This window comes from Phasianus colchicus, chromosome 2 (assembly GCF_987193195.1).
Source record: "Phasianus colchicus chromosome 2, bPhaCol1.hap1.1, whole genome shotgun sequence".
In the NCBI taxonomy this organism is placed as follows: domain Eukaryota; kingdom Metazoa; phylum Chordata; class Aves; order Galliformes; family Phasianidae; genus Phasianus; species Phasianus colchicus.
Genome location: NC_143437.1, coordinates 14,515,080 through 14,536,015, shown reverse-complemented (window position 1 = coordinate 14,536,015; position 20,936 = coordinate 14,515,080). Strand labels below are relative to the sequence as shown.

At 40.0% G+C, this 20,936-nt stretch overlaps 1 protein-coding gene and 2 long non-coding RNA genes across 8 annotated transcripts in view; 1 reads left to right on the top strand and 2 right to left on the bottom strand.

Annotated features, from left to right (window-relative positions):
- Positions 1–2,051, bottom strand: part of LOC149918854 (uncharacterized) — a 44,049-nt gene extending 41,998 nt beyond the window's left edge. The window contains exon 1 of the long non-coding RNA XR_016463980.1: positions 720–2,051. This is a non-coding gene — a long non-coding RNA (uncharacterized LOC149918854). The remainder of the gene's footprint in view (positions 1–719) is intronic.
- Positions 980–16,833, top strand: LOC149918853 (uncharacterized). 4 transcript variants are annotated; one of them, XR_016463967.1, is made up of 4 exons: positions 980–1,069; positions 2,071–2,175; positions 10,899–10,969; positions 16,770–16,833. It is a non-coding gene; the product is annotated as an uncharacterized LOC149918853 (long non-coding RNA). The 4 variants fall into 4 exon arrangements; XR_016463966.1 differs by lacking the exon at positions 16,770–16,833 and adding an exon at positions 13,767–13,850; XR_016463969.1 differs by lacking the exons at positions 10,899–10,969; positions 16,770–16,833 and adding an exon at positions 13,767–13,850.
- The window catches only part of HAO1 (hydroxyacid oxidase 1), a 26,469-nt gene continuing 18,290 nt past the window's right edge, over positions 12,758–20,936 (bottom strand). The window contains exons 4-8 of one of the 3 annotated variants that reach the window (XM_090134867.1): positions 18,511–18,686; positions 16,859–16,950; positions 14,183–14,341; positions 13,858–13,927; positions 12,758–13,238 (exon numbers count right to left, since the gene is read on the bottom strand). In XM_090134867.1, coding sequence (XP_089990993.1) covers positions 13,168–13,238; positions 13,858–13,927; positions 14,183–14,341; positions 16,859–16,950; positions 18,511–18,686 — 568 coding nt within the window. In that variant the 3' untranslated portion in view covers positions 12,758–13,167. The remainder of the gene's footprint in view (positions 13,239–13,857; positions 13,928–14,182; positions 14,342–16,858; positions 16,951–18,510; positions 18,687–20,936) is intronic. The other 2 variants (XM_090134868.1, XM_090134869.1) reach the window with 2 other exon arrangements.

The window sequence follows — 20,936 nt, the reverse complement described above, 5'->3', positions numbered from 1 at the left end:
TGTTGCATTAGCCAGAACACAAAGTAATTGCCTTTCAACCACTTTTCCCTCACTAAAATGAACAAATTCTCTGAGGGGGCAGGGTCTTTTTTACTTTATTTTATATTTTATTGAGAAAAATAACAACTTCTAGGGGCCTTCTCATGTGCAACCTCCATACTGAAATAAGTCAAGTTATGGAGCAGCCTGGCTTCGCCTCTGTCCTCAGCTCACTCTGGTGCAGTTCTGTGCCAGAGGGATCAGGGAAGAGGCTCTGCGCTCCAGAAGTGTAGATGCTCTTCCCTTCCACCACTGTGATATTAAACCATCCAAAAAAACAGGCGGAAAAAAAGAAAAAAAAGAAAAAAAAAAAAAAGTTCAATTTACACAGAATGCCCCAAGCGCCTATAAGCGGGACACGCCAGTACTCCCAGCACATCCCTTGCTTTTCAAATCATTATTCAACTTTACAGCTCGGCGGTATAACAAAAACAGCTGCGCAGCGCTGCCGGGTCCCTCCATGAGCAAATCTCGCTGCCGCCCGCCTGCCTGCAGCTCCTCGGTGGTACGGCCAGCCTGAGAGATGCCAGGCCCTGGGTTGGCAGGCAGGGACAGCCACACACACAAAAAGCAAACATTTTGAGGATTTTCCACTGGGGAGGAAAAATAACACATCGGATCTACACTGCTACCAGCTGGCGTCGCCGTGTTTTACAGAGTTCCCCCCACACCCTGCTCACAGCATGCAAGGGTGTTTCTGCATCTCACTCTGGGCTTTTCTTCCTCAGCTGCTCCTTTTTGGGGGGTTTCCTACAGTTCTTGGTGCAGTTTTTGGAGAGGTGGAAGCTGCCAGGGAGAGCAGAATTCCACAGAGCGCCAGAAAGTTCCAGAAGGTTCCAGAGGGGCAGTGGGCTGGACTGGCAGCAAGGCTGCGGCGCTGGGCACCAAACCATCATTTGTTGCATAGTTTTCAATTACATTCACAAAGAAAAACTGCCCTCACTCAGTACCCTCAACGCTACAGTCAGGACTCACCTGCACTCCGAACCGCGGGCGCAAACCCGCCAGGAACAACGCCACCGGGATGGAGGTGAGCAGGGGCTGAGGCTGCCCTCTCTAAGGGGCACGCTCAAATTGAAAGCCGTGCTGCCGGCCGAACCCCTTGCACGGTGAGGGCTGCGAGCCCCGGGGAGCCCCCTCACACAAGAGGCGCGCACCTTCCCGCCAAACGCCCTCAGCCCGCCCTGCCTCAGGTGCCACTGCTGCGCCCCAGGGAGCGCGGGCAGCACTGGGTGCCTCCGGGCTGCGCTGCGCGGCTCGCGCTGCGATACTCGGTGTCCTGCAGCGCCACCTGCCGGTGCCTCTCCGCGCGACACGGGAGCATCTCCCAGCGCGGCAGGAGCCGGATTAAACTTTACAAAGCACCTGGCGACTCCGAAGCGACCGGTCCATTCTGGGCACTCCTGGGTTTCTGTATAACCGGGGTGAGCAGCTTTAAATGCACTTGCACGTCACAGAAAGCTGCTGCTTTCTGACCCTGTGCTCTGAAGGAGGATCGGACGAGCCACCCACCTGCCTGCTTAGCAAACCCAGCCTGACTTTCAGCTTCTTCCTTCATCTGGTTTTCTTCTTAGGCTCGATTCATCCGAACGGTGAAATCACGTTCACTGAAAGTTGCTCCTTGCTCTTAATTTACATCTGGTGAAGGCAGAGAGATTTGGATTTTTTTTTGCCTCAGTGGCTGACCAGAGATAATACAATTATGAAGAAATACATTACTTTCAAATTACATTATATCTGACGTGGGAAGGGCATTAACGTTCTTTTCTTCCTCAAAAATCAGGTGCAATACTTACTAACCCATTAAAACTGTAGACTGCCAGTACAGGCAGGAATCACTGTGGAACTACAACACTGAGAAAAACAGTACGACTTCCATTTTAACCCGACATTTACTGCCTGCAGCAGTTAAACGCAGCACAATATATGTGCTGTTTCTAAGTTTAGCACAGTATAGAGGAACGCAGAAGTATTTTTTGGTATCTCCCAGCCCTGCACTCAGGTCATTTACTTTCTATTTCTTCTTTTTAGTAGCTGTGCAGCAACTTGCAGGACAGAGACCCTGCTTCATACGGATTCCTAGTGAGGGAGATGAGCCTGCAGATACCGACAGCTGAACACAGTCAAATGCTACAGGTCTGTTCAATCACATCTCTAACTTAACCTTTTTTATCTATTGTCTTAGCTGGATTTGGAGCAGCACGTCCTCAATACCCATACCAGCCTGCATCACTTCGTATTCTGTCTGATCCCCTCTTATCCTGCTTACACTTAGTCCCACCACCAATGTAGGAATGACTAAACAAAGGAAATCTCTCTAGCTCTATAGTGTGCTTGATTTGTGGCAGAAAAGTTTCCATTTATAGGGCCCAACAAACCTCTAAGGTTCAAGCAAAGTACAAGGTGCTAACGAACAGAGCCCTGACAAACATTGTTTTCCTGTGCAGGGGCTCAGAACATAATGATTTCATTCAGCATCTACCGTTCAAGCATGGAAAGTGTTGGTAAAGAAATCCCACAGAGTTCAGATGACCATTTTCCTAACTTAAGCTTCTCTCTCTGCTCCTCCCCCCATTTGACTTCAGGGCCTCTGCCAGGCATAACATAAATATTCATCAGCTGATATTTGCAGTAGCTGCGAAGTTATGAATGAGGCCAAACGCCTTTCCCTCCTGCCCCATCTGCAAAATGGAAGCTTCTGGTCGTAGCTCATGGCCAAACAACACTTTCCAAAATCCCCAAAGTGCACTAGCAGGCTTTTCAAATTCAGTCGGGTTTTTAATGCACAAAGCAGAAATACTGTCTACCTAATATTTACTCTGGGATTACAGACAAATACATATATATTACTTCACTATACTTTTAACTTTGTGATGCCTTGACGTAATAGACAGAAGTGTTGGCAGCTCAAAATGTTGGTTGGTTTATTTCAGGGGACATGACTGCTGCAGGTTTCCTTTCTGAATCAAATACCAGACATTTGAACCATTTGTCGTGCAGAAAAGAGAAACAGCTTTAATTCTTAATGCTGGTTTCTGAACCACCTGGGTCCTTTCAGAAGGAGCCACATGCACTGGAAAACACTTTTAATAAGACTCCTATAAGCCTGTCCTGAACTCTCGATCCTGAAAAATGGAATCCCCACTGCCTGTCACGTGCTTTCCCTTTGTAGATTAGGAAGGGGCTGCTGCTTTACAAATGTTTCCTTGTCACAAAGCCTGGAATTATGCTCTCAGACCTACTGTAGATCAGTAAGACAGTGGGTATCTGACATACTCACACTAGCAAAGTCAAAAGAAGAAATATCAGAGAAGCAAGAAAATAGCGCAGATACTTTTTGAGTCTAATTGAGCAAGGTAAAAATCCAGCCAAAAAAAGTTGCACCAATAGACCCAGAAGAGGATCTTATGCAAAGCAACACTGGATCTTAGAGGCTTAAAAATCCTAAATCACTACTGTAATAGCATAATTCTGATAATGAGGCATTGTAGCTTAGGTCAAACGATGAAAATTTTTATCTCTTGCCTATTACATACTGATTTTGCCATAAATAAGACACACACAAACACACAAAGGCAATAATAAAATAAAATAAGAAGAAAAGTGATAGTCTTCAAAGGTTTTAGAGGTCTGTGATCACCTAATTTGGTTTCTACCATGAAAAACCCAGAACATGCCATCCAACAAGTCTCCAACAGTTTGTAGCCAAACAAGAGTGTATCTTCTAGAAACACATTTATTTATTTTTCATTTAAATACTACAAGGGATGGACAATTTACCACAGTCCTTGGGAACATTCCAACACTAATAACCCTTGCTGCTAAAAAAAAAAAAATACCCCATACATTGTTTTTAATACTTCCAGCTTCGAGTCTGTATGTCTTTACTTTGAGATGGAACAACCTCAACATTATCTGTTTGCTACCTCCTAAACAATATCCAGTCCTCACTCAATCTCCTTAATAATCAGCCACATACACATCTATTTGCACACAAATGTACCAGAAATTTTTACTTTTGATATTAGATGCTCCACTAAAGCTACATGCTGTTTTCTTGCAGCAAATTACTGTATTTGAAAATCCAGAGTTCTTACTAGGTTGATGACTTCATTGCTATCAGCTATTGCTATAGCTGATAGCTATTCCTACCATGCTGCTTAGGAGCATTTTGCTGGGACAACTAAAGTGTCTGTGATTGCATAGTTGAACAGTAATTAATTGACAACATATCAAAATAGAGATGAGCTGCTTCTGGCATTTACTATGACGGTCTGCCTATTGCTAGCACTGGAAACAAAAACTAAGAAAATAATAATAATTAAAAAATTAATCAAAGCAACATCTCTCTGCAATCAATGAGGAAGTGGGGAAGAGAGTGTTCACCAACTCTGAGTAGAAGAAGAAAGAAACTTCTCCTGTAGTCATTTCCTCAAGACAGCAGGAAGGTGAGATTGAAAAAAAAGCTAGCTGTGGAGAAAAGAATACAACTTACAAAAGCTGTCATCTGAATTAAAATAAAACAACCCCAAAAAAACCTAAAACACATTTACCTTGATGCATCTTGTCGTATGACATGCAGACATTCTGCTTTTGTAAAAATTTCAATTTTTTTGGAAAATGTCAGTCACTGTACTCTTCTAACCATGCAAAACAATTAAGATTGAGACATTGCTATGTGAGGACCCAGGAGAGAGCATGTTTCCAGATACACATTACTCTTCTCGTACTCACAGCTAAGAGGCTTCTAACAGGGGCAGTAAAAATTCTCCAAGATAGATTGTTCAGTACATTACAGGGAAGATTCAGTCAGAATGAAGGCTTTCTTCATGAGTCTATATGGAGAGCAAATGCACTCTTGGCTTAGAGAAGTTTACTTAGCAGCCAAAATTATTTCTTATAGAAGACCAAAGATTTTCAATCACCCCAGTAAGCAGTAACACAAGTTAATATAGAATTGTGGGCTTGATGTACTCTGCAGTTCCTTGTTCTTTGTAGATACTCTCAATCTTTTGTAATAACTGGCGTGTTCCATACATATTAGTTTACAAATGGAGAAAGGATTGAAATCAAAAGGAATAGTTTTTATCTTTATGGTAAAGGCCTTTTCTGTGATAGGCCAAAAGCATGCATCATGTTACAAGAGAAAGGTTGTCTTCTCTGGCCTGCTTCTGGTAGCTTGAGCCTTCATCTTCATAATCATTATGATGTAGTGGTCAGACCTGATGTTCTGTCTGGATTCCAGGAAATCCAGAAGGATCGCTCCCTTCCTATCCCAAAATATATTACCTCCTGAGGACTGTGTCTTGAGTTTTTTTTTCTGGGGAATTTATAGGTTGCCATTCCATGGACTGCCATTTTGACTCTAGTTCATAGTGGTGACATCATATTTGTCACCAGTAATGATGCAATACAGGACATTGTCACCTTCAGCCTCATGTTGATTCAATAGGTCCTGACAAAATTGCAAACAAATTCTGTTCCTGTGTGAACATTCATGGGATCCACCTGGCACAATATAGTGATATTCTAACACTGACACCATCATTTCCAAAGCACTGAAACCATACTCAGCACTGTACACAGTTTCCTAGTAATACTCCACAAATGAGCTTAAGAAGCTCAAGATCAAGATGTTCTTCATTCCGTGGTGTGACAACTACACATCGCCATCTGGAACATGTCTTTCACCACCCACGACCTCACTGTGCTCACATCCTCTGTTTGGTCTCCATAAACATACCAGATGTATTGACAAATATCAATAGGTGTCATTTTTTCCACACGGAGGAATTCAGTGTCACACCTTTGCTTCATATACACTTCCATGTTAGCTACCATTTTGTCAGACTGTCCCTCCAAGTCCATCTGTCTCATAGCAACAAAACAGAATATTGGCAAGAAGGTTCAACTTCAACTGCCATACTACCAACATCCACCTCTATTGTTGTGGACCAACATAATTATGTATGAGACACCGCTTCGGAACAGCCCTCTTGTTTATGAATGACTATCCATAGACTAACATGAGAAGATATGGTTAATGAAGTACCATGAGGTCTTACAGAGCTTCTCTAGCACCACTGCATAACCAGAAAATAAGTTGGTTGGGATGAGATTGTCAGAGATAACTTTTAAGCCTACTGCACAGCTGTGTTAGTCTTCCAAGTAACAGTAAGCACATACAATACAAATTTTGGGAGATTTAATTCTGGTAAGACATAGTTTTTATGGGTAGACAGCATAAAGAGTGAAGAAGTCAAGAAGCACTTGTTTATATGATAGTATGTCACACATCAGAGTTGTTCACACAAGAGCAAGACCTAATATTCAATCTCAACTCTATAATAGGGCAACTTTGCTTGGGAAATATCAGCAGTATTCAGAAGGCAGTTTGGTAAAGTTTGTACAGCTAAGAACATCTTGGCCTCAGCACAGAACTTGCTACTTTCCTCCAGCTATCTCAGAATTCCTGATAGAAGGTGACAATCAAGCATCTTGTATGATAACTTCAAGTATCTGATTCAATTATTATGGACCTAAAGGGATTTGTAACAAACTTTCAATTAAACCAGTGAAAACTGATGCTTCTTTGGAGGACTGGGAAAGAGACACCTGTAGGTTCAGATTCTCAGCTGAAAAAGATCAGAACAACTCTGCAGACTGCAACAAAGCTACACTAGTTCAAGATTTGGCCCTAAACATTTTAGACAAAGATAGAATCGGCATCCAAACAGATAAGTGGAATAAATGTTGTAATGGTGGTAGGCTTCTTTATTTACCCAAATGCATGACCCTTGCAGCAAAACTTCTAGAACAGCAGTCCCCATCTTCCTTGGCCCATGGACGATATTACTGATTTATAACATAACTTGATGTAGGCAACAGTTCTTCAAGGTCTTTGCTGGCCTCCTGCTTAACATCTTCAAGTTGTACATAGCCTGGGAACCAGTGACTGAGAATCTTTGCCAAGATGTGCTTCGTATACTTATGCAAAGTATTGAAAAACCGTATGCAACCTATAGCTCGTGCCAAAATACAAGAGATCTATGCAGATCTCTTACCTTCTGGCCAAATGCCATTCACCAATACCCACACATATCCACATCTCATTTGGAAATATATGCAAGTGGCAAAGACTCTACCCAAAGGTCCTAAGCATCTCTTTTATTACTTCTTCCTTGCAAGATCAAAACCAAGGACTCTGCAGCAAAGGCTGGTACAGACATGGCAGCACCAGGCAGGACACAACAAGACGTAAAGTCACAACGCAGAGCTGAAACCCCTGAACTTACAACCATTGAAAAAGCTATAGTCATCAGGCAAGAAGAAAATGAGGAGAGTTACTGCCATTCTTTATTTGCAGATGTCTTTATTACCAGATAATATTTGTGTCATCTTAAAACTGCAACCAAGTTCTCTTTTCACAATATAAACTTCTCTACAGAGTGGAGTTTCTTGTATGAAGGGCATGTAAAAAAATTTTTTTTGCAGGTTTCTGGGTGAAAAATCTATGCTTGTCGAAAGGTTTTGACTATTCCAAATTCAATATTTTTTGTTACTCTTAATCATCTGATGGCTGTAGATGTATAGCTCTGGAGTCAGCAAGTCAGCAAGTCTACTTACACTACAGACTCTGAGAAGAGCTTGGGTATGTGAGATGATGCTGCTGGTCACATTCCCATTCATGGACATCATTCACATCTTACCTGTTATGAAAATTATCTCATATCCATGGCAGAATTCTGCATCTAGTAAAAATACATGCTGAATTAATTTGCTAACCTCACCAAACAGAAAATTACTCATATCCTAAACCTGTACAAAAGTTAACTTTCTACCACATTCGCTTATTGTAGGATTCTTGCATTTCTCTTTGTAGACTTAATGGCCAATCTTGAAAACTGGACAAATCTCATGTAAAATTAGCTTAACCATAAATACCTCGTCTGTGGAATTCTTGTAATAAGCAAAATGTGTTTTATATCCATTATGATTCTTCCTAACAGGAAACTTCAAGATAAGTACACAGAACTAAAGGTGTTAGCATACTGAAGGGCCTGGGGAGAATCCAAGAAAATCACAGTGTTCGATTGATTTACAGATAACAAGGAAGAAATAGTAATTCTACTGCAAAGCCACCACAGCCAGAGTTTGTCTGGGTAACTAGCAGAGTATTAGATATGGTCCCAGGTGCATCAGGAGTCTTCCTCTCACAATAAAAAGTACAGAGGTTAAGAGCTCTTCTGAGACCCATGTCTATTCACTGTTCCAGAATACATCTTCAGACCTTTGCCAAAGATGCTGGGTATTCACAATATGTAATGTTCACCTCAGAGTCATCTGCCTTAGGGAGAAAAGCAACGTTTATAATTAAGGTGGTGAAAATGACATTAAAGGAACTTGGTTCTATCCTGTGACCGAGTGCTGGTAAAACTGGTTAGTCTCTTTATAAAATAGAAATAAAAACATTCTTTTCCTGTGTCTGTTAATTTACACTTCAGACTCTGTTGTGCAGAGACTGCTGATGGCATAGAAACATTTTTGCACTGCACAGTGAGATCTTGACTTTGACTAGAACTTACGGCTGCTGTTGTAATGAAATAATAACAAATATTAATCATTGTCAAGATTATTTATTTTCCCCTTTTGTGAACAAATCATCTGTATGTATCTACCAGCCTTGCATACCATAAAGGTGCAAGTACAATGGATTACTTAATAAAGTTAACCCCGTGAACACCCAACAGAAATGTTACAGAGATGTATTGATGGCCTCCTCAGGGTCATTCCTTTCAGGGTGCTCCTAGGCACAGTTCACACTACTCATCTGCAATAATGACTTCGGAGCTGAAAACCACTATGAGGAAATAAGATTCTTTGAGGTTTGGCTGGGACAGCCTCTTGGTGCCCCTTCAAGAACTCCAGGGCCTTGAAGAAGCATGAGGCTGACTCTCCAGGGCAGTCTAATATTGACACATAATCAACATACCTATCCAAAGGAAGAAGCTGAATGACAGCAAAAAAGCATTTTGCATCTGGAGGACATGTTCTCAAAGCAGCAAAACATCTTTCTTATGAATGTAACATATGTGGTACTCTCCCTCTGTTTGGCAAGAGATAAGAAAAACAGAAGCAAGGCAAAATTAAAACAAAATGGAGCATATAGGCATCATGAAACAATTACAGTACTGTGTCTCGTTAGTATCCAAATTTGGGATTGGCAGTCTTGTTTTAAAAACAGTTTTCTTCAACACTCTGTGATAGAATTTAAAAGCTGACATATCTTCCTATATTGTGAGGCCACAGTCACAGCTGGTGTAAATCAGTGTGAGCTAATGAAGTCAATAGAGCTTCTCTGATTTACACTAGCTGAGGTTATGGCTCAATAACATTAGACTTGCTTTCTAGGAGTGTTCAAGGAAGCCAACTTCTGTGTGTCCTGTGATGAAGTGGTTATTTATAAAGGTCTTCAGTGTGGTTTGGAGCCAAATTTCCACATCAAAAGTAGCTTTATAAGAGATATCCTTACAGTGAGGTTCAGTGCAAAATCATGACTTAAGAAGCCAGCTTTCCTCGTGCTCTCAGTGTTTGATTTCAGCCTGAAAATCATTTGAGAAGCCAAGAAAAGCAGAGCCATTCCTACCTACTTCCCCAGTTCTGCTTCATCTTTGTGTCGCCTGCATATCCAACAGGCCCTGACCCACACTGCCCGTTTATCAAACCAAGTTACTCTAAGTATCTGTTTATTTATGTTCAGAAATTCTCAGTAAGACAGACAAGTTTCATCCTTCACCTGAAAAATCGGGGATGGAGGTGGAGTTCTTACCAGTCCCAGAGCTATTTGTTTGACTTGGCCATGGGTAAAAAGAAAAATACAATAATGTGTCCCAGAGTTACAGCAAGAGGCGGAGGTCACAAGAAAACAGATCGTGTCTTTCACAGCTCTTCAGCTCAAAAGAACTGAATTATGACTCCTATTATTTACTTAGTGGATTCCCCACCCTACGCACAGGCTCTAAACATTCAAAAAGCAGCAGGTCTCTACTTCAAAGAACTGAGAAGCTAAGCGAGGATGTAAGACCTATCCCAAAGCTACACTTTAGATCTGAAAGGTGAGATGGTCTCACAATCCTCAGTTGACTTCTGCCATCTGCCTCAGTCCTGTACTTTTTATGCTTCAGCACTCTCCTCTGCTGTACGTAACTGCCCATCTCTCACAGCAAATACGTTCCCGATACAACCAAATCTTTCTGCCAGATACACACCTACCTGTTTGTTGCAACTCAAGATCTTCTGCAGAAGCATGTTGGGTTTTTTTCCCCTCTTAGGAAGGCCCTGCTCCTTGCATGTCTGGCTTTGCTACACTCTACCAGATGTTCAGACAGTGTCATAGGCTCTTTCACTGACCCTGCCACTTTGACACAGACTGTCTTTGACAGTGCGTGTTGCTAGGAATGGGTCTCTGGTGTCCACACCACAGCTGAAGCCTCTCTGCTTCACACTTGTATCTACACAGCCTTGCTAGAGAGCTGTGCTCTTTAGTGGGTTTAATCCTCTATGGGCTTACAGAGGCCAAGAAGATAACTTTACAGTGACATTTTCAGACAATCTTTCAAATTGACAGCAGCAGAGAAATCCAGACAGGCTGAATACAGAAATAAAAAATAAAAATAAATAAAAATAAAAAAATAAAAATAAAAACCTGCCTCACATCTTTGGCTCTTGTGAGATACCACTTTCTCCTCAAAAGTCCAGGATCCTCATCTTGTACACTCTCAGGTGTTGCTTTTGGATCTTCTCTCTTCACAGAATAGTGGAGAAATCCACTAAGTGTTGTAATCCTCTTTTTTCCACAGAATATTCCTGGTCTACTTGAAAAGTGGTTAGAAAACCCCATTCAGATCCTGTTCAGTTACCAGCCTATCAGGTGGGTTGATTTTTTTCAGTCACCCAGCACATCAGTTGACTGCTGGCTTTCTGGGTAGATAAATATGACTCATTGTACTTCCCTTACTCCATAGTTTTCTGTGAAGATATTTTCTTTTGGTATCTATGGCTTAGGGAAAAGGTAAAGTCAGAAAATAATTTTACAGTTAAACAAGATGGTGTGTTCGTTATTTGACACAGAGATAGGCAGACATACTAGAGCATCATAAATGCAAAATATACAAACTGTTCTGTTCTACTTCTATGCCTCCTATAGACTTATTATTTTCTTTAGTTATATTGCATAAGTTATCCTCAAAAACATTCTCAACCTCCAGAAAGATCCACCACCACCATATTATGCATGGGGTGCTTCCTTCTCAGCTCTATGTGAAGGTACCATGAGCTAAAGTTTTACTTAGATTGAGCATTGTTCTGAATGGCTGAGTCTCATTGATCTTCCCCCAGTTCTATGACATAAATAATTAAAACACACAAAATAGTTTCATTAACATTTCAAGAAGCAATTGTATTTGGTTGTCTCCAAATTTGGTAAAATTCCCTTGACTGAAATATATATACTTTTTCTTTTAAACAGAAACTGATTTCACTTCTGTCAACTTTGTCTCACAGCCTTTCAGTACTTGACTCCGTTTTTGTTTTTTAATGCATGTATATTCTTACTAGGATTGAAAAAGAAGACAGCAGGAAAGAACAAATATAAGCCCATTTGCCCAAAGGAACTAGAAATAGTTTATTTTGCACACATAATGGAATCAGTTTCCTCACCAGCAGAATTTACCCTGGACCACAGAGTTACAGAACTTTCCTTGAATTTGGTTGGGGCTAAGACAGGAAACTGCATCTTCTAAACTTTAGAAATGGATCTTAAACATGTAAACATAAGATATTATCCCCTATCTTTTAAGTAACATTTATATTATCTAAAATAAACAGTCTTTCTGAAGTTAGTCTGTAATTGACATCTGACACAGTCCACATTGCAACAGATATGATAAGTGCAGTAAACAGCAGAAATTATGCTTCTCTATGCTCTGAGAAACATTCATATTTCCTTACAGAGATAAACTTTATTTTGTTGCTATGCAACCCCCACACAACACACTACAATCTGCAGTAAATAAGAGAACAAATTTTACAACTGAAGGGCAAGCATGTGGCCTTTTGGGTTTTCTCCCCGTTTTGAGTTCCAGCCCCTGCTTTAGTTCATATTGTACTATTCCATCATTTATGACAAAACTGCCACTAAAACTCAGTACAGGATATTTCAAATAAAGCAAAAAGGGAGAATCAGAATGCACAAGTTCTCCTGACACTAATGGCAAACAAATGGTACGGACAGTGATATCAGTGACAGTGGAACAGTGTAATGGTGGCTTTAAAAAAAATTCCAGAACAAGATTTTCAAAACCTTTCTGCAATACTGATGCAAGATGCTACAGATTTATCCGATAACCTAAAAACTGTAAACAAATGAGTCCAGTTTAAAAACATGACTCAGGGATCCAGCTGGGTATAGTCAGCACGGTTTGGTGAAGGCAATAGAACTACCAGGATTTGCACAAGCCAAAGATCTGATGTGTGTCTGATTCACAAGCACAGTGGTTGTCTGACTGCAAAGGGCTTTGAGTCACTTCTCCAATTTTACTTTGCTGTTCTTTACAACTAAGAACTCTGATTTTCTACAGCCTACATGATATAAGTCCACATACTTATTAAGGAATAGTATATCATTATTAGGGAGAAGAAATTATATTCATAAGAAAGCAAGATTTAATTTCTGATCTACAGTGCAGTTTGTCTAACCAGTGAGAAAAGTACGTTTTACATTTTAAATTTCTACATTTTGATAACTGTTTGCATAACATTTTCTTTTATGGTTTCATTTTAGCACTAAAAAGGCTTGTAAGCTAATATCAGCATTTATTGCAGGATACCTTCAAGTTTCTCTGACTTGTATAAAGATTCATCTCTAATCTCAACTAACAGCACAGCAGCTTTCCATAAGTGCCTAGCAGAATAGGCTGTAAAACTTGAAGCAAGTAACTTCTAAACAAGTGGTTGCTTACAGAAGACTCCTTCTGAGTCAGGATTGCAGCATGAGACCCAAAGAGCAAATAGCATTGCTTTTTATCTAGCGTGCTTTCTGTACAACAGGCAAGGGGATCATCTTCAGATCTAAATCTTGGAAAGTAGTACTTCATGTCTTCGTATCAGTGTCCTGCCAATCTCTTTTACAGTCCGGCAACCTAGAGAATAAGTTACAAAGAATCATAGAATTATAGAATTTTTAGAGTTGGAAGGCATCTTTACACATCTTCTATACCAACTGCCTTGCAACAAACAGGGACTTGCACAGCACCATCAGTTGCTCAGAGCACCATCCGGCCAGGCCTAAAATACTACCAGGGATGGAGCTTCCACCACATCTCTGAGCAACCACTGGTGTGTTCCAGTATCACACCACCTTCAATCCAACAAATATCAGTTGAAATTTCCAATTGCCTATCCCATGCTAATCTGCTTCATTTTCTTTTCCATAGAAAGTTACGTTCAGTCAGATATAATCCATCCCTTAGTGACTGAGGATTTGCCATCACTTTTCTATAGATCTATGGCTCTTCTTACCCAAAATACTTTTTCATTTTTTACTTACTCTTTCTGTCTACATATATAGATATCCTATATATAAAGTTGGGGTTAACATCAGTTTCTTTTTTCATCTCTTTGCAGCTTAACCTGTTTATATGGCAAATATTTCTGTCTCCCTTCTACAGGTTACTATGGTGCCTTACATAGGGTGAATGAAGCTATGACAAAATGTGAGGCAGAGGTGGTTATTACTAAGAGGAAACACTGATGTCTCACCTGTCAGTGCCATTGCCAGTCGAAACTCTTCCTTCAGCATCTGGAGAACGTCTTTTGCTCCTTCTTCACCCTAAGCAATGAGGATGCAATGCGCATTCTTATGTGTACTTGTATCTATAGACAAGCTATAAATACATATAAGGAAAGTTTCATGGACAACTCTGACTCCTAAGTATTTGATAGCAAATTTTAGATTATTATATGATCTACATACACACACATGTAAGAGATTCACTGTCTCACGCGTACATGTGAATATACAAAGTGTAAAAAACTAGTATAGGCATCTAAGAACATATTTTTCAGATTTTTTTCTTTTACTTACTTGATAAACCAAGCCCCAGATGAGAGGCCTGCCGATGAATACAGCTTTGGCGCCCAGAGCTAATGCTTTGAGTACGTCTGTGCCTTTTCTTACGCCACCATCTAGGAACACCTCCACCTTCCCCTCCACAGCCTCAACAATTTCAGGCAAGATATCAATCTAGAAGAGTGAAATCAGAAATACAGCTTCTGTAACCCTATTTATTTTCTGAATAAATTATTATGTACAGGATTCGAGCTTCAAAAAAGCTAAGTGAGCAATTACTTGCCTGATTGTGTGCATAAATACAGCTTTGTGTAACTTGGCATGTTAGCAGATATATACACAGGTCAAATTTATTTGGACAGCCACTTAAATAAAATGAGAATCAGCAGGGTCACATAAAATGTCCATCTAGTCTCATCTAATTGTGCATCCAACACAAGCCTGTACAAGCTATTAGGAAGAATATAAGAAACAGCAGGCACAGAGGAGACCCTATTCCTTGATATTATTCCCCTAACATTCAATGTTCAGTAGTTTAGGAATGAAACTCAATCACTGACTTCTTAAACAGCCATCTTCATTTTCTTGAATAAATTCACTATTCATTAATAAAAAGGACTGGTTGGCATTAAGGAACACAAAGGTAGGCATTGAGTCTGAAGATAATGACTAAGAGATCTGTCAGGAAAATAAAAGAAAGTATTTTTTTCATTTGAAAACACATCTGGATCTTGGGAATAGTTGTACAGGGAACTTATTTATCTAAGAAAAACTCAACTTGCTCTGAGTTTTGAACAAGGAGAGAACACATACTTCTCTCACTGATTTCCACTTACTCCCTGCACAAGTGGTAAAAGCAAAGACAAATGGATGTTCCCAACGTACAGGAAGGTAACTAGGGAATTAGCTAAAATGTCAACACCGTGCAAGAAGTTTCAAGAAGAGATGAGCCTCCTGAATTCAAAGCTCAAGCATTAATTACATAGCAGCTGTTCCTACAACATGCATACAGTTCCTATTCATGAATATTAGGAAAGACACAAGACTAGAAGCCAAGTACTAAGGAGTGTGCAGTAGTAAAACAAAAGGCACACCAATTCGTGTCTTTCAAACACGGATGCAATTCATTTCCTTTCTAATGGATAAAAAGTGACTAGGAGATTGGGGAAAAAACTTGAAAGCGCAGTTTGTTTTTAGATTTGGATTAAAATTTTCTTGAAGTTTGGCACTGGCTGTGATTTTTCCCCCTCCCTCTGGTTTTGCTCTCTTGCCAAACATATTTTGGATTTATTTCCATATACAGAGACTACTTTCTACATCCTGACGAACTGTATCAACATTAAAGTGCTATAATAACTGAAGTATGATGCAAACCATAATTAAAACATAGATTTCCTCAATGTGTAACTAGACACTAGAAATATTAACCAGCTCATGCTCTAAAAAGCCATGAAATTATGCTTCAAAAACAGAAACTCTTTGCATGATTCAATACAGATATTCTCACAGAAACTGCATTTTGAAATACACTTCTCTGTAAGATGAAATTCAGTGAACACGCTGGCTTTGATAGTGTCATCTTCTCTACACAGTGACACTGTAAAGAAGAAACTCAAAAAAGTAGTTCACAAGCTTAATTTCAGTTCTAATTCAGTAGAAAATAATAATTCCTAGTTTTTGAGTTCTCATTTTTCAAAATGTTTTTTTGTTTTTGTTTTTAATATCCTCATATTTTTCCTGCTGGGTTACCTCACACAGACTTGCACAAGATTTTCCAATACTCTCAGTGAAACTGAAGCATACATTCTCTGCAGAGGACAAGAAGAGGACAGAAGTTGAAGAAAATTGATTTCAGAAGTTTTGGCACCCACACTCCATAAAAAGAACCACTGGGTCCACTTGAGGACTTTCAAAAAAATCAGCAAATGAATGGAATTGACTGGGGAAACCCTCAGTTGTCCCCAGGGAAAGACTCAGAGCAGAAGAGCTCTACAGGAAGGGGTGACACACAGTGGGCCTGCCAAGCTGACTGCAGACTGAGCTGAGTCGTTAAATCTTTGCATGCAAAACATCCTGCAGTGGGAAAGGGCTTACCTGTCTCCTTCTCTGTCCAGAAGATTCTCATGGTGAACCAGAGGTTTTTCAACAACAGTGCATTAAGGATATTGAAACAGTCATGACCAGGTTTTGATTCTCTTCCCTTTCACTCTTTTTACTTGTGCAGTTTTATCATTCCAAATGAAGAAGGTTGAGTGATGACTCAAGTCTGGGGGGTTTTACTTCAGTCTGAACACATACTTTTTCATATTCCTTTCCTTCTTTTTTTTCCCCCCCACCAGTTGAGAACTTCTCAAATCCCTTTTTACCTTTGCAATGGCACAGGGCAGCATGACAAGGAAAAGGAAAAAATTCTAGTTTAATCACCCTGAACCTTTTCCAAAACTGGAAAGATTTGAAAGGAGAAAAAGGGAGAATTTCCTTCTGCCTTTTAGTTATTCTGTAACTCAAAATTTTCAGAAGTCTCTGGAGAGTATTAGAAGTGAAAACAACTGTAGTAAGAGATTACTTCTCATAGATTAAGGCACACAACATGTATTTACAGGTTTTCTCTCTAGCTACCACGTATTCAGTGGAAGGAAGCAAGAAGCCAAAGGCAGAAAGAACTCAGTACTGATTGGCACCACTACTTACCGTTGCAGGAACTCCATCAAGCTGACGTGCTCCATGATTTGACACCAGTATACCATCTACCCCAAGCTTTACAGCTTCTTTGGCATCATCAGCTGAAAATATATTTAAAAAAAATTCTTTCCAGAATTGGGATCGTGAACATCATGATGAGGGAAATTATGACATCAGTAAAAAAAAAAAAAAACCAACAAAAAAAACACTGGAAGCTGCTGGGAAGCCACTTAGGGCTTCATCCTTCCATAGACTCATCTCAACACAGATCAGCAGTTCTATCTTGAAGTACTAAGGCTAGGAAGGTTACTTGAAATGTTGGAACAGAACATTTTATCACTTTGGACCAACAACTTGCATGTCTGGCCTTTCCTCCCCCCTCCCCCTTCTATCCTGCAACACTTCACTAAATTCTTTTGCTGATTTTTTTCCCCTCAATGCCAGTTAACAATAAGACCGTGGTAATAAACCACAGCTAATGAAAGCATTTTGCTGTGTCTGTGTTCATTTAACAGAATGGAAATCCAGCTTTCCTTCAAGTAGCACACAACTCAGAATAGAGTTAGGGTTTACAAGCACAATGAGCTGTCCTTCCTGACTGCATCTGAACTTAAGATATAACTGCTGTTACACCAACATCTCAACCTGAAAATTTAAAGTGTTGATTGGGTTGTTGTTTTTTTGGTCTGCTTTTTTGTTGTTGTTAGGTTTTTTTGTTTGAGTTCTGCTTTTGTGTTAATATTTTTTTCATTTATGCAGAATCTAAGGGCCCAACACTCCTGCTGTTTTTCTCTTCAAACGCTTGCCTTTTCATAGATAGACAGCAGCAAAGTGAAATGGTCCTTTTTCATAGATCTCCCAGATAAGACTATGGCTAAGGAAGAACTCACAGCACAGGACAAGGAAATAGGGACACCAACTGCTGCTTAGCCCAGCAACCACCACAGCATGGCAAAGTGGCACCACGGCAGACTACAGGACGCCAATCCCTGCCTACTGAACTTCAAGGTAAACACTTCCATAACCCAGCCATACAAACCACCTGAAAACTCCAGGTATTTATTAAAGCAGTGTCTTCACTTTCTTGGCTATTTGGCTCATGTGCATTCCTGCACATTCTCCGCAGTTCCATCAAAGCCAGTAAAAAGTACATCCAGGCTTTATAAGCCACAAACCTTGACCCATACCTCTGATTGCCAAAATGCTAAATCCCATTCTTCAGTTTTTCCCCAGATAGGAAAATAATAATATTCAGTTTCTGCTGAAAGAAAAGCTTGTCTGATTCAGACTGCCTTCCTCAAGGAGAAGCTCATGCACAGAGGCAGCACAATAATCACCCTCACCAGTTTACATTGCATTGAACCTAACCAAACCAAATGGACATTTGGTCATGTCTGCGATCTTCCACATCCTAATCATGCACAAGGAAAACAACTTTTTCTTTTGTTTTGCAATCTACTTTTGCAAATCTTCCCTGCTTAGCACAGTATACGAATATGAATGTACAACCCATCATATTTAATGTAAGCAAAACAGATGCTTGCCATTGAAATGTAGTGCAATTCTACAGAAAATTCAGCAGCACAAGCAATTTTTTTCCCTATTGCCTCTGCAAAAAGGGATGCCTTGCCCTCTCCATGGAAAGCTGCAGAGCTACACACCTCTTAAGATTCCTTTTGCAACAATGGGCAGTGATGTCAGCCCACGAAGCCATTTGATGTCCTTCCAACTGATACTTGCATCAATTGCGTTGGCCACATAGACAGCCAGTCCACTGTTTTCCCCGAAGTCTTGCCCTGAGGAGAAGGCCAAGTTGTTGCTTGAAAAATTTTTTAACCTAAAATGACAAAAAGCATATAAAATAGTCTGTGAAATATTTATTGGAGCCATAAAATATCAGTCCTTAGCGTCAGCATTCAACACGTCTGCATTAAATGTGCATTGTATTATACAGGGCAGAAGAAAAAAAGCCTACCCAGTATTTTATTTCTAAATCCTTTTAAGTCAAAACCTCCTCCTTGAGAAATATTTGATAACTTTGCTGCAAATTTCTCTGGCCCAAGGCAAACCTCCTAATGCTTTCAAAGGAAATAAGACGAAGTCCAAAATCTAAAGGTTTAGCATCAAATCTACAACCAAAAGGAAAAATCCAAAGATGAAACTTAGGGTTTGGGTTCAACCATTCATCCTGCCACAGACATCCTCTATGACTTTGGGCAGAACATTTGGTCACTCCTTTTGCCTGTTTCCCATCATAAAATAGGAGCAACCACATTTTCTGGAGCACTGTGAGGATAAACACAGCAGAGGCTGTGGGCCATTCAGACCCTTGAGGAGCAGAGGATGTGTGTGCTGAGGGAATATCAGTCTTTCATAACATAATTCACTTCCCATTTAAGTCAAAAGGTGCACTTCTACTTTCCACTATCTGTAGCAAAAATCTCCTTGGCTTTCTTGCAGCAAGTATTTTCTTTGCTTTTGTTTTTCATCTAGTGAATTCAGCTACTGGAGTAAATAGAAGACTACCTAGATGGGAGAGGAAAAGAGGGAAATTTTTAAAAACCCTATTAATTAGATGGGTCTGCATGAACTCTTGCAAAGAAACCAGAATTTTCATCTAACTGACAAGACCAACATCCAGGCAATAGTTCTTGTATACAATTCATCTTTTTTGTACACTTGCCTACAGAATGTAGAGGAAAATGTTTGTATGAAAACACTTGCTATTATTTGTTTATTATAATCATATCAACCTCACAAGTTCTAGGAACTGAATGGCAAACACCAGCCCCTGAACCAGAGTTCAATCTTAGTAGACAAAACAGGGGAGGGGGAAAATGAGGGCATACAGAGAAATTGAGGCTGCAGTTATATTAGAAACTGAAGCAGCCCAAGTGCTCTCAAGCACCAGATCACCATCGGTGACACCAGTACAACGCAGGACTCCAATGTCCCACACCACGTTGATTGCTCCATACTTCGGAAATTGCGCGTCAATTCACGTTGTGCTATTTTATACTCATATTCCACATCTTGGGAACACGCAGTATTTTTGCACGGAAACTGGCTAGTTTCACTGCTGATTTCATGCCTATAACAAGCAACATTTCACTTGGGTTTTCTGTTCAGCTCCAAGCAAAGAAGAAAATGAGAAAGGAGCAGGCTCTCAGCAAGATCCAGCTTTTCAGCTGTTGGTTTGTGGAGGGTGGGGTACCCAGAGAAAAACAGAACCATGGATAAGATTATATAAATAACCGTTGTTTTTCTTGGACTGTGAAATGCAGGTCAACACTTGAATGAATGTTGCCTTACATACGTTTTGGAGCACAATGGCACCTTGTTGTTGCTTTGAAACTTTGTTGAAAATCTGAAGCCAAGAAAAAGTTATCAAGTAACTGAGCAGAGCCCCACACTGCCGAGTTTCGCCACTGACTCTGCAACAAAACACTGAGTGTCATTCTGAAATCTGAAGGAATTTGAACCTTAAAAGATTACTCCAACTTCATATTATTCCATGTGGTTCACTCAAACAAAACCTTGTTACCGTTAGGTCAAGTGGGGTCAAAGTGTTTCAGAAATGCACTATTGCTTTTCTCAAATATTTTTGCGTTATTTGACTCTCATCCAGAATCTGTATAACCCCAGGTCTTAAAATGACACTGCTCCTAAAAAAAAAAAAAAAAAAGCTATTTAAAGCAACTCTCCTTGGGAGTAAAGACAATCAATAATGCTTTGTTAGTAACAGATCTATAGCAGGACTAATAAATGGGGCGTATGCATACCAGTGCATTACTTTTTAATGCCAGGTTTGTCAAGGATTCTTTGTATTCTGATACTTTCCTCACAAGATGGCCCTTTTATGCAGAAATCACTGACAGAACACCCTTAACTAAGCCTGTCTTTACCATTTCATCCACTAGCTTCAAGTACTGGCATATGGGGCAGTGTACCTGACACCCCATGGCAGTACAGTCTCATGGTTTACCTTTCAAATGAAAATTATGAAAATGAAGGAACTTAGAATCTGGCTTTATATTTCTTGCTACATTTTTAAAAATATATTTTGTATTTCTTGCTATATTTCTTG